The following is a 13,929-nucleotide window of genomic DNA, read 5'->3' on the forward strand; positions in this document are numbered from 1 at the left end:
TATACTATATAAACAGTCGAGTTGCTTAAGTATCACTGTAACTTTCTTAGAGTGAGAGAGAGAGAGAGTGTGGGGGGCATGGGGCGAGGGTGTAGACTTTTAGACGAACTTTCACTTGGCTCAACGGCAAACTTACCTCGAATCGATGCGCTGCAAATAGTCCAGGCGGCTCAAGTGCAATTCGCGTAAATGAAACAAGTTTAAAAATGCTACAGCTGGCAAGTGGGCGAAACGATTGCCGCCCAGGTTCAAATAAGTGAGATTTGAAAGTTTCGAGAGCTGCTGGGTGGGCACCATCTGCAATGAGAGAGAGAGAGAGAATGAGAGATTTAGAGCTGTAGAATGAAAGAATTGCGGAAAATATCATTTAATTTCAAGCGTTTAAACAAAGTGAAATGGCAGCATCGGGGCCAAGCTTATAAAATGTTAATGCCATCCACTCAAATCTGAAAGCGTTCTGCGGCTGCACTTGATAGTTGCCACTAAGCTGCTGCTGCTCCGCCTCGCACCCCCTTTTTAGACCAAAGCGATTTGTTACGCGCTGCTTTAAGGGCAACTCCGGCTGTTGTTCAACAATAAAATGTGAAACACTTAAAAAGCGCAGCTTTTGGCAGCGACTGCAGCTGCGGCGGCGTCAGCGGAAACGGAAACGTCATGTACGTCATGTACATCCGTGCGCCATTTTGTGATGTCTGGCCAAATCGCTTTGTTAGCCGCCTGTGTGTATGTGTGTGTGTGTGTGTGTGTGTGTGTGGGTTGGCAATACAATCAATCTTGCAGCAAATTTGTTAGAGCCCCAAACGATACCTACATGAGAGCGTGTTCTAGTCGAGACTGTTCGACTAGCAGATACCCTGAGTCCTGCTAAAAGTTGAAATGAAAATCAGTCTACGCTGCTTTTAAGCACACATCACAAATAACACATAGACACACACACACACACATAGGGACTGCCATAATCACACACCTCCATCTGCTATTACATACATTTCCCCAAAATCATAATCCCCTGATTTTCCATTTTCAATGAAAAGTCACGGCAAAAGGTTTCCTTCTTTTTTTTTTTTTTTTTTTTTTTTTTTTGGCAAGCGCACAGCTCCTAACTCTGCTCCAATGGCTCATAAAAATAAAGTGTAGCTGTAGCGCCTGCAGCCCCTGTAACTCCTCTCCCGCTGCCATTCGACGCTCGCATGCAGTTGGTAGCGTGTCGGAAGCGACGTGCCAAGCGTCCGGACACGTGAAACGCCTGCGATAACCTAATGAACTGCGTAGGAACTGGGGGCGCCGGTCGCCGAAGGCCTCTGAGAAGCTCATAAGCCAAAACCGAAACCGAAAGGAGAAGCAGAGGCAAAGAAAGAGAACAAATTAAAAGTATTACGCATACGCAATGTAGGCCAAGCGCTGCAATTGTTTAACCTAATGGCAATTTTCAGCTCGTTCCACATTTTGTTGTTGTTTTTTCTTTTTTTTTTGTGTAACCCTTTGCTCAGTGTTTGCCCAGCACTCAAACGGGGCGCGCGGGCGGTTGACTAATTAAAAGGTTCGTGCCTTATAGAGAGAGGGAGGGAGGTGGAGAGAGAGTGAGAGAAGGCGGGCTGGCCAGTTCGTTTGCCAGCGCAGCGCAGCGTGAAAAAGAGAGGACGAGAAAAATATATGAGGCTGGGATAGAGACTGAGGCTGGAGCAGGGGCTGGGGCAGAGCCAGAGGTAAAGTGGCATAAAAGAAAGCGAAATTATATTGACTTTGATTTTCTCAAATTAATTTCCCTTTTCGCTTTGAGTTAACGGCAGTTACCTTCAGTTGCCGCTGATCCAATTTTTTATTGAATGCAAAAGTTTGCAAATTTAATTTAAAGAGCCAAGGCATTTCCCATTTTGACTTTAGTTTATGTAAGAGAAATTTCAACTTTAGAGCAGGAAATATTTGCGCATCGCAACTCAAACCCAAATAGCTCTGAAGTATTTTCTTATGTAAATGGGAAAATTGTGCAGAGCTAAATAATTGGATTGTATGCAAATTCCGAAATGCATGCATTCCCTCGATATTTTTGCAATTAACTGACACGAATGCTGAATGCAATAATATTTATGCGCAATATGCAAAATCAAAGTTCACAACTTAAATCACAATAAATCGACAACAGCAACAGCAACAACAACAACAACAGCAACGAATATCAACCACAAAAGGCAACAGCAGCGGGCATATTTTTGTTTAAGCTACAAAATATTGAAAATTACACAAAAGTTATTTTCCAGCATTTCTGTTGCCATTTGAAATTGCTGGAAAATGTTGAAAATCGAATTATTGCAAAATATTGCGCATTGATTCAGAGACGCCTGACCCCAGAAAGAGCAAACAAAGGCTTATTTATTGGAGCCCAATCTTTTGTGTTTGAATTTTGCACTTGCTTTTAAATTATTTTTAAATTTTTGTTATTTTGTTTATATTTGTTAATAAGCAGCGAACCAAGAGCGTAGAGAATAAATTTATTTGTATTTTTGTTGAGAGCTCATAATAGAAATTTGGAATTATTGAAGAGAATTTCTATGTTGGCGATAGCTTAAAAATATTATCAATTTGAATATTTAATATTTATATTAACATTAATTTAATAAATGGCAAGCAATATTAATTGCAATATTTGATATGTATTAAAATTAATTTAATATGTGGCAAGCAATATTAATTTTTTATTTTAATATATATTTACATTAATTTAATATATGGCAAGCAATGCATTGATATTATGTTAATTTATAAAAATAATATAGCATTTATATAATTAATTTAATTAATAAAATATATTAATAAAAACAACGTAAATACACTATTCATGCTATTGTTAAATAGTTTATATATTGTATTATTGAAGGAATTTAATTTTTTTTCTGTTCTACTCTACTTCAAATAAAATTAATCTCCGCTCTGCATAATTTCAGCAAATATTAAAAAAAAAAATATATATTTTGAGCAAAAGCTTACAAAAAACTGCAGTTAAAAATAATCAGAAAAGTGATTAATTGTTATTCAGAGTTACCATTTTTATTTATTTTTATTTTTATTTATTTTTTTAAATTATATCAAACGTTTTTCAATTTATAAAATATACATTTTGTGAAAAAATATATAAAAGTAGAAGAATATATATTTTTAAAATTTTAAAAATAATTTGATATAAATATTTAAAAACAATTTGGTATAATGTTGAATAGCAAATTATTCGCTTTTCTGATTATTTATTTATTTATACATATATATTTTCTTTTTCTTTTTTTTTAATTTAAAAGAGCATTATTTTAGGTTTAATATTTATATATTTAAAAAATAATATGTGTATGGAAAACTAATATGCACTTTAAATCTCAAAGAGCTGCACGCATGCAGCTAACTTTATAATTGGTAAAAGCTAAACTTTAGTTGCTGCTGCTTGCAGATATTGAGCCCCGGTTGCTGAGTACCTGATATTGCCTTCGGACTGCATAGCTGAGTGCATTTTTATGCACCATGTAATCACAGACTCTCTAGTTGTTGCCTTAGCTGCTGTTTTATTGTTGTTGTTGTTATAGTTGTTGTTGTTGCTTTGTTTTATGCAAACTGGCATCGACTGGAGCTCTGGGATGAAAAACAACAGGCAACATGGCCGCAGTCTGACGAATACATTGCGCACCTTGCTAGGTGCACGTCTAGCTAACTGTCTGGCCTGGTGCACACACACACACACACACACACACACACACACACACACACACACACACACACACACACACACACACACACACACACTCAACCACACATAGACAGTCACACACACACAATATATTTATGGTCGTTAAAAAGGGATAAAGGATACTGAAGCGCTAAGCACCAAATGCCTGGCATGGCCGAGGCTAAGCAGGTGGAGCTACGACTCCTGCTCCTGCTGCTGCTGCTGCTCCTGCTGCTGCTGCTCCTGCTGCTGCTGCTCCTGCTGCTGCTGCGCGTAGTCAACGGCAACGGACAGAAGAATTTATGGCGCTTGGAATCAGTTCGAAACTACTTAAAATACCTTTTGGCATTTTGCAGCTGAAATATATGGGGTCTGGTCGTGTGCACTCTGTACGGGCAATACCAAATACTGTGACCGTGTGCAGCAAACTATGCCATGGCATGCAGCGCTCTGTCCTGCAACTGCACTTGCCAGTTACACCACCAGCACGACCACGAGCACGCCCCCGCCCACTAGCCAGGTGAGTGGTACAAAAAAAATTCATTTGACTGCTTTTTGGAGCTACTCATCTTGAGCTCGACATGGCGACTTTGTTTTTCGTCGTTGTAGCATGTTTTTGGTATTTACTAAACTGCATTCCATTGTTGCTTCTTATACTACTCTGTCTGTCTCTTTCCCTTGTCTAGCTGCTCGCTTGTTCTTTTATTATGCGCAGACATGGTGGCAGTTGTTATAATGCAGCCATAAGCATAGGTTCCACTCAAGTGTGCACCTGATTCTTTTACGTATTCTATGCTCTCTGATATTGTTGTTTGTATATTCGAAATTCGCTTGCAGATTAGCATGATTATGCATGTCAGCCTGTCTGGGCTGCTGGCTAAACATTACCAGTTTGGTGGCACAATGAACTGTATGCAAAAATATATGTATATTTATTTATATATTTTTTATAAATAAATGAAGATATTTCGTAGGAGGTATCCTATCATAAGATGTTCAGAAAATGCATTTTCTGTATAGGTATAGAAAATGTGCCTTATCTGTAATTTAACAGAGCTTAAGAATTCTAAAAAAATTCTAAAAAATTTAATACTTAGTGAAAAAATATGTGCGAATAATAAAAAAAATTTTTTTTTAATTTTAGATCTGTTATATGACATTAGATATTTGAAATTTAATTTTTGACTCTCGAAAAGAAAAGTAAATTCATTTTAGCATTATTAATAGTAACATATTTTGAAAAAATATAAAATTTATATAGATTTGATGTTAAATCAATTATAAAAATTTTTAATTAAAAAAATTATAATTACATATAGTGTAATATTTTTTTTAATTTTTAACAATTTTTCCGGTTTATGTATAATGCTTGTTTCTCGTAGATATATTAAATATACTTTATTGATATATACCTTATCGGAAATAATATTTCTCAATCTACAATTTAGCTTTTTTTAATTTCAATTAATATTATATGTTTTATAGGCGTTTGCAGTTCATAAATAAAAAACCTAATATTAATGTTACTCACTCTATATATACATATAATATCACCAAAATATAATTCCTTTTCAAATAATATTATTTATATAAAATTAATATATTTTAATATTAATATTAAGTGGGGGATTTGTACAACAATTTTGCTCATTAAATTGTTGCTTTTTTTTTCCAACATATATTTAAGACTATATAGTGATCATTTATACATCAGTTTTTCTCCTAATACCCCTCACTCACAATCTAATAAAGTTTTCAGATTAATCTACATAGATTACACTTTAAATTTGACCAAACTTTTCAACGCTTGAGCTACGCTGCCATCTTACATCACTTGCGTGCAGCACACTTTTCAGAGTTGCAGCAAGTGAGTATGTGTATGTGCATGTGTGTGTGTGTGGTGAAAAAAGCAACAAATGCTTCTCACTCAACTATGAACGACGTTTAAGCTGCTTGAAAACGACTCGCTCTGTGGCTGTGGCATAGCAAACTTAAAGTGTGGCTGGCCCAAAAAAAAAAACAAAAAAAATCAAAAGAGGGAGTTGTAACAGGAAAGTGGGCGTGTCGTTGAGGATAGAGGCAGCATTTAACGAACGCAAAATGTCGACGAATGGCCGTGGGCCCTGAGCAAAGTGTATACGCAACAGAAATCAGCACGGCACGGACATGTTTGCATGCATAAATAGCAAAGGACATGGGCAAAGGACGCACTATGTACGACTCTGCGCATGTATATGTGTGTGTGTGTGGTGTGTGTGAAGTTCTAAGCACACTTACACAGGCGCAACGACAGCAACTACAACAACAAGTTATGGTTATTAATTTTGCGTATGCAGCAGGCAGCAGGCAGGAGGCAGCAAGCAGGAGGCAGCAAGCAGCAGGCAGCTGGCAGGAGGCAGCACAGGAAGGACGAGCTTAAGCTGCCGTCCATGTCGTAGCAGGACATGGGCGACTGCTGCAATCCGCTTTGCAAAGTGTTGGTCACAGGATTTACTACGCAAGCAACAGAGCAAAGTGTCTGATTTATGTGTGTGTGTGTGTGTGTGTGTGTGTGTGAGTGCGCCCTAAAAGGCAGCCGCAATATTTTAGCTGTTGGCCAAGTGGATATACATGTATGTATGTATGTATATAAGAGAATGTGCCAAGCGCCCGTTTCATGCTAAATTATTTTATCTAACAAGTATACGACATGTTTCCGCATGTTGTTTATGGCCCCACACTCACCGTCAAATTGTTATCCGATAGGTCCAAATGCTTGAGCGAGATGAGACCCTCAAAGGCGCCCACATCCAGTTCGCTCATCACGTTGCCCCGCACGCTGAGGGCGAGCAGCTCCTTGAGGCCCTCGAAGCTATCGTTGCGCACAAACTCCACCAGATTATCGGACATGTCCAGGCTCTTGAGCGCATGCAGATGCCACAGATTGCTGGCCGGCACATCCAATAGCCGATTGTTGCGAAACACGAGCACCTCCAGCGACATCATGCCCTTGAAGCAGTTATCCTCCAAGCTCACAATATTGTTGTTGGTCAGGTCGAGTTCCACCAGCGCCGCCAGATCACCCAGCGCCGTGGGATGCACCGTCTCGATGCGATTGTAGCTGAGATCCAGCAGCAGCAGATTGGTCAAACCCTTGAAAGCATGCTTATGCAGTGCACTGACCAGATTCCTGCTCAGGTTGAGGGTGCGCAGCTCCGTTTGGTATTCGAAATTCTTGGAGCCCAGCGTTTCGATGATGTTCTGCGAGAGATCCAACACCTCCAGTTTCATGTAGAAGGGCAGCGTGAATTCCAGATTACGTATGCGATTCAGTGTTAGATTTATGTACTTTGTTTCCGGATTCAACTGAATGGGCACATCCTCCAGTGCTGCGTCCACGCACAGGGCGCGACTGTTCGCATCGCCGCCCAGGCATTGACACTTTGAGGGGCAGAAGGCATCGATGCGGCCAGGTAACAGCAGCAGCAGGAGCAGCAGCAGGAGGAGGGGCAGAGTTGCTGTTGTTCTGCTGGCCAGAGATGGAGGTTTGCTATCCTGTCGCCACTTTGTGTGTGAGTTAAATTTGTTGCAGTTGTTCCTGTTGTTGTTGTTGTTGCTGTGTGTGTCGGTTTCCATTTTGTGGGCTGTTCGATTGCGCCTTAACGGCCGTTGGTATGCCTGTTGTTGTTGTTGTCTCGCTTCTAGTTGCTGCTGTGGATGTGGCTGTTGCTTGAGGTGCAGAATCACCAGTTATTGGACGTCATGGCTGACACAGAGTGCTGCAGAGAGAGAGAGAGAGGGAGAGAGATAACAGATATTAGTTAATTAATTTTATATATATATAAATACATACACATACAAACTTAAGCTTAAGCTCAATCTTATTAAGAGTTTAGAGTATTGTAGCACTTTCTAGTCTAAGCACTTTATAAATATGCATTGGAGATATTCTTTAAAGTACATCTACGTTGCAGCCTATGCCAAGTCTAAGATGCTTTGCATAAAATAACTTCCTTTTTTCCTATTTTTTACTCCATACACACATTAGCAGAAACTGCCGGCATTTGTGCGCTGTGAACGCCATAAAATGCAGCAGAGCTAACTCAACTCAATATCATTTTCATTTCCCAGTTAGCTCAACGCTCGCCGTCTGGAAACTCAGCAACTTTCTGTGCGAGTTGTCAGCACTTTTGGCCGTTCAAACGAGTTTTGACTTGTGCTTTGGCTCAGGTCGCTCTAGACTTTTATGAAATATTAGCGAGCAACTTATGCGCATAAATCTTGCGGCGTGTCTAACAAAAAAGAACAACTGAAAATAAGTAAAATTGCGAGTGTGTTAAATAAACTGGCAGCAGCCGCAAAAGTTTCGTTATATACCAGAAAAAAGGATGGAAACGAGAAACTCTTTAAGGGCGCTGATTTCCATATTAAATGTAATATAAATATTTATTATGGCACAAGATAATTGCCAAGTTTTCAAATTTAAAAAGTGTTGCATACTTTCCGGCTGGCGCTTTAAATGATTGAATATCTTTCTATTGCCTACTTTTGGGCTGATCATTTAAACATTTGCCCTTTGGCCAACACGCAATTAAGTAATTAACAAATTACTTGCAGACAATTTATTGGGCTGTCTGTCTGTTTGTCTGTCATTTGCATATGTCAAGCGCAAACACACTCACACACACGCCTCGTCTCATTCAAGAAATCCCCTCAAGCACACGCCAGCAATTTGCACAATGCTTTTAACTAGCTGTAAAACAAATAATAAAAGCATAGCGCAAACTTTTGAGGTTTCATTCTGTCAACAACAGTTGAAGCCTCACACTCACATCACACACACACACACACACACGCACGCCAACTACTTTTGCTCTCTTTAGCAAATTTTCTTTGTTTAATTTTTTTTTTTTTTTGCTCGTGTGGCTGCGCAGTTTTTGGATCATATTTTACGCTTCAATAAAATTTGGTGAAAAACAAGAAAAGGCAGGCAGCGTCAACTAACCAACCAATCGCGCCTCCTCCACTCGACTCGAGTGAGGGCTGGGGGTAGGGGCTGCTTGTCAACCCCCCTGGCTCACCGCGGCAACAAAAAAAGTGAAAATTGTGAAAAATTCACTCCTCTGTGAATTATTAAGTTTCGCATGGCCATTGTTATTGTTGTTGTTGTCGCTCCTGTTGCTTTTTGTAACACTGTGTGCGTGTGTGTGTTTGTGTTTTTGTGTGTTCGGCACGTGTGTGTGTGTGTGCTTGTTTGTTTGTGAAAAAAAATAAAGCAAAAGGCACACAAAGTTTTTAATAAACTTTCGCACGCCAGCCTCACTTGACTATAGTCAAGTCCCAGTCGACGGCCTCCTCTTCCTCTGCTCCCCGCCACCCCTTGCTCTTTGAGCGCCTGCTCCTCTCCGTCAACTTTCGTCGCGTACATATACCCTAAGTGGGGGCGTGGCACTGCCAGGGCACACAAATATGATTTCATTGTGGCAAATATTTTGATAGTACGCCATCGCTTGCGGTTGCACGAGCCGGAGCTGTGGAGCTCTGTGTAGCTCTGTGGAGCTGTAGCTGGCGGGTCGAGGCTAGGGTAGTTAAGAACTGCCCTGGGCCATCCAAATTGGAGCGACCTAGCTGAGAGAAGGCGCCGTCAAAGGCCAACAACTTTTCGAAATTGTTGTTTTTGTTGCACTTTCGGCGCCCACTTTTCATTCTGCGGTAGTTTTAATGGGGCCAACATCATCGAAGTTGGCTCTTAATAGGCTTATAAAATGCTTAAATATGTACGTCAACTGCAAGGTGTATGTAAGCCGAGCGAGTGACTGGCAATGTGTGTGTGTGTGTGTGTGTGTATATATATATGAAAAGGAAGAAAAGTGCTTAAGTCGACGTATTTCATAATTGAGATATAAATCAAGCTGCTGCTTATAGTTACAATGGAAGAGTTGCGAGTGGCATAAGAGCTGAAGGGATGGATAACCATTGCTGATAATGAGAGCTTAACTTTGCTGATGAGAATATAAATACTTATTGGATATAGAAATGAAAATTCTAACATGAGCAACTATTTTGGGATCAATTTTTGGGTTTATCCTCAAGTATATATTAATAACTCATCAGTAGCTGAATTTGGTTTCGATACATAAAAAACTTAACCATAGCATCTAGCTCTTAAGAACTAAAGAGTTCAAGTAAAGCATGTAATAATCTCCCTTAAAGCCTTTGGATTTTAAGAGCCTAAGAATTTAAGAGCTAAAGCTAAGCATACAAAAAATATAGAAGTATTGGAACTAAAGAAGCTCTTCTAGTAGTTCAAGCTCTTATATATACTATATTTAAACCAGTGCAAATATCGCAAAAACCCAAACTAAGGTTGCACGCTCAACGAAATTCATAGACCTCTCGCTCTCCCTCTCTCTCTCTGCATCTCTCCCTCTCTCCAACTCATTCTCGAGCAGCTCATCACATAAGTCTTATCCCAATCCGGCATTCATTAACTTTATGACGGTATCTTAACCAAAAATTCAAATGCTTTGCCACGCCCACATGGCTGCCTCTACCCGGTTTTTATAAGCTTCATTTAATTAAATTGACATTGTTTGCTTGCCTTTTTTTTCGTCAATTTATTTTAATACAAGCGTGACTGGAGAGTACCTGGAACCGAAAGTCTAACTGAGGTAGGCATCCAGTTAGAGAGAGGGCCCTGGAGCTGGAGCTGGAGCTGGGAACGAGACGTGCAGTTAAATGTCATAAAAATGGAAAATAATAGCAACTGCCGACAAGGAAGCAGCATCAAATGCTGATAATGGAAAAGCGCCTCCACTCTAGGAGCGAACACCAGCAGCAGCAGGAGTAGGAGCAGGAGCAGGAGCAGCTCCCATTCCAAGACTCTTGCCACGCATAAAACTTTGCACATAAATTTAAAACCAACCATTGAGATGAGTCTGGGAATGAGAGCTGAGCGAGCAGAGGTCGGGACAGAGACTCTGCGTTGACTCTAAGGCCACAAATGGTAAGCGGGTGAGGTCAGGGTTCAGGTTCAGGTTCAGGTTAAGGCTATGGAGGAAGCGAGCAAGCGTAACAATCAAAGGTGAAAAACTTTGCAAACTATGCGAAAGCAAACAGGCAAAAAGTCAATATTAATATTCACTTAGCAAAGGTCCAACAGTGCAGGGCAGGGCGAGAGGGAGCGAGAGGAAGCGAGAGGGAGAGGGAGGCGCACCAGAGCAGGGGCAATGGGTGGGATATGCTGACAATGGCCAGGCAAATGCCAAGCAAATTGAAAATGCGACGAAAAACGTGAGACGCGCCAACTTTTCCACCTCAACGTGCCCGAGTGCGTTTATTTTTATCAAGATTAGCATTTGGCTCGTCTGTCAGCCAGCCAGCCAGCCAGCCACTCCTCCTCCGCCTCCTGGCCAACTCGCGCGCGGATCTCAGTTATTGAATAGGCAAACAGAAAAGGCAACGTCGTCGACATGGAGCACAGACAATGCTGCAGATTCCTTGCCTCGATTCCTCAACTCGAATCGCTTTGAAGTGCGGCACGCACAAATTGTCCCTCGCTCTCTAGCAATATATCGCTCTCTCTCTCTCTCTCTCTCTCTCACTCTCCCTCTCTCTCTCTCTGCGCGTCAAAGATGAATTGTTGATGTCGCCGCTGTCACCAGGCGGCAGTTCTCCATTTGCCGTCCCCTGCTCCCACCCAGCCCGCTCTGCTTGGACCATATAATTGAGTGTCTGCAAAACTTTCAAGTGCCTCCGCTGTGGCAATTTGGCAAAAGCCTTTGCCACAAAATGTTGCCGCACGCATAATTAATGCAATTGTTGGCACAGCCGACACAGCCGTAGACAGAGTTCAGTTGTTTGTTTCGTTGCGTTCTGCTTAGAACTGTTCAGCTGGTCAGCTGCGGGCTGGGGGAGGGCCCCTAAAAATTGTGGGCGTGGCGGGCACTTTGTCAGCCTGACAGAGCTAAACGCAAAATTGTGTTCTTTTCGGAGACTTTGTCGCATGTTGCATGTTTCTGCATTCCACAGAGCACAAAATGCTTTTATTAACTTTTTTTGTTTGTCATTTAAATTTTAAAGGAAACTTAAATTCGTCAAGCATATTTTCGGATATACATTTAAGCTATATTTGAAATCGTTATGTATTAAAAATATTATGATAATATTTTTTCTCAAGCCTAAACAAACATTTGTGGTGCTCCAATTTGTATTTAAGATTTACTTTGAATTATTTATTTATTTATTTATTTTGTTTTTTTCATTATATTCCAATGAATATATATACGAAAGGCATTGGGTGTTTGAAAAGGAAAATTATTAGAAATAAATACTGTCGAGTCTCGATAATTCGTACTCCGAAAAATCGAAATCACGATAAATCGAAAAAAAAATTCGATACCCTTGAGGAAATTCGTTCTCAATTTTTATCGATAATTTTAATTTCAGTGTAAATCGAAAAAACTGATCCCCTTAATATAATATCGGGATTCTACTGAATTTAAATTGACCAGTGATGCTTGATTGGTTTCTGGAAATATTTGAAGATGAGTTGAACTACTTGTGTTGCTGAAATATCCCATATGTCTCTAAATCTTATCTAAAATAATTTATATATATAAATTTAATATATATTTATTATAAATATTGCTTATAAAGTGGAAAATTAAAAAACAATTTTACATTCCTAAAAACTAATTCAATTAACGGACGATTCAAATCCTCCAAGTTGGAATTTGAGTAGATCCATCCAATTTAATTCTAAATAAACCCAACTTGCAGTTATATTATATAGTTTAGATATAAAGATAATAACATGTTAGCATACACACATTTCCGTATCTATTAATGGCGTTTGATGTCTTAGATATGGCCAGCACTTCAGTTAATAGTTAGCCTTTCACGAGCATTTTGGCCAACTTTACACACTCCCACTCTCTCTCTCTCCCTCTCTCGCGCACTGTATCAACTAAAAGTAATTTCTTAGCCCCTTCAGCAAACACACGCTAGATAAAGTCGCAAACTTTATTTGACCATAACCCAGGCACAAAATTATAATAAAAACCAGTTGAGCATCTCTTCCATTTAGTGCAGTAAAGCTCCAGCAACAACAGCTGAAAAGCAGAAAGAATGAGCGACAAAAACTGCAAACTGCATATAAAGATAAAATATTTTCATTTGCCAGGCAGTCGTCAGTGTTGCCTCCTCCTGCTCACCCCTGCTCCTGCTCACTCCTCCTGCTGCTGCTGCTGCGGGCCGTGCTGCTCGGTCATCCATCCATTGTGCACTTAATGCAATTGTCGCATTATTTTTGGGCTCCGCCACTTGGCGATCCTCATACAGCGAAGCGATATATATTTTTAAATACCTAGTTCGCAGTTTTTGTGTCTATTTTATGGTGTTTGGGGTTTTTATTTTGCCGCATGGCGTCTGCTTCGCTCGTTGCCTGCTGCAGGCAGCACGTTGCACGTTGCACGTTGCCTGCTGTCTGACTGTCTGTCTGTCCGTCTGTCCGTCTGTCTGCATCTGCTGCTGCGTCTGCCACGGCGTCTGCAACAGCGAGACAGCTCGAGATATTCCGCTTGTTCTTGTTGTTGTTGTTGTGGTGCCGCTTATTAAGCCATTTGAAAAGGCGCTGCCGCAGTTTGCGCTTGTCTCTTTCTCCCTCTCTCGCACTCTCTGCTATTTTTTATTCTACTTATTTTTTTCTGTGTTGCAAATCAACTGAAGCGCACCACAACAACAACAGAAATGGCAATGGATGGGAAAGCAGACAGAAAATGACATAAAAAATTAAATATAATTTCGTTCTTGGACGTTGGCACATGTGCGCAAAGTTTACCGTTTTCCCAGGCAGCTTCAACTTTCTTGGCTAATACCTCAACAGCGAGGCTAAGACATTTCCTAGTATATATATTACCTAATTTAATTTTAATTAAAGTTAACTTACAGCTTAGCTATATTTGATAATAAATAAATATAGATGAAAAGAAAAATAATTTATAAATGAATTATTAAATAAATAAGTTGAATTGAATTTTAACTAATTTAAAAAAAAGACCCAAATAGATAAAAAAAAAAAAAACATAATTAAATGAAATAGATAAACTACAAAAAATTTAAAAACATATAAAAAAAATAAATAAAACAAATTAAAAGGCAATTAAATATAAAATAAATTAAATTTGTACTAAAAATAAATTGAAAAAAAAAAAAAATAATACAAGTTAAAAATAAAATGA

The 13,929-nt window shown here is 39.6% G+C and overlaps 1 protein-coding gene across 1 annotated transcript in view; it reads right to left on the minus strand.

Moving 5' to 3' along the window:
* LOC6580253 (nyctalopin) overlaps positions 1 to 13,929 on the minus strand; it is a 72,068-nt gene that overhangs the window by 15,244 nt on the left and 42,895 nt on the right. The window contains exons 3-4 of the mRNA XM_032730004.2: positions 6,434 to 7,467; positions 137 to 297 (exon numbers count right to left, since the gene is read on the minus strand). Of these exons, the coding sequence (XP_032585895.1) occupies positions 137 to 297; positions 6,434 to 7,324 (1,052 nt within the window). The 5' untranslated portion in view covers positions 7,325 to 7,467. The remainder of the gene's footprint in view (positions 1 to 136; positions 298 to 6,433; positions 7,468 to 13,929) is intronic.

The sequence above is a fragment of the Drosophila mojavensis genome, unplaced genomic scaffold (genome assembly GCF_018153725.1).
Source record: "Drosophila mojavensis isolate 15081-1352.22 unplaced genomic scaffold, ASM1815372v1 contig_80, whole genome shotgun sequence".
Taxonomy (NCBI): Eukaryota; Metazoa; Arthropoda; class Insecta; order Diptera; family Drosophilidae; genus Drosophila; species Drosophila mojavensis.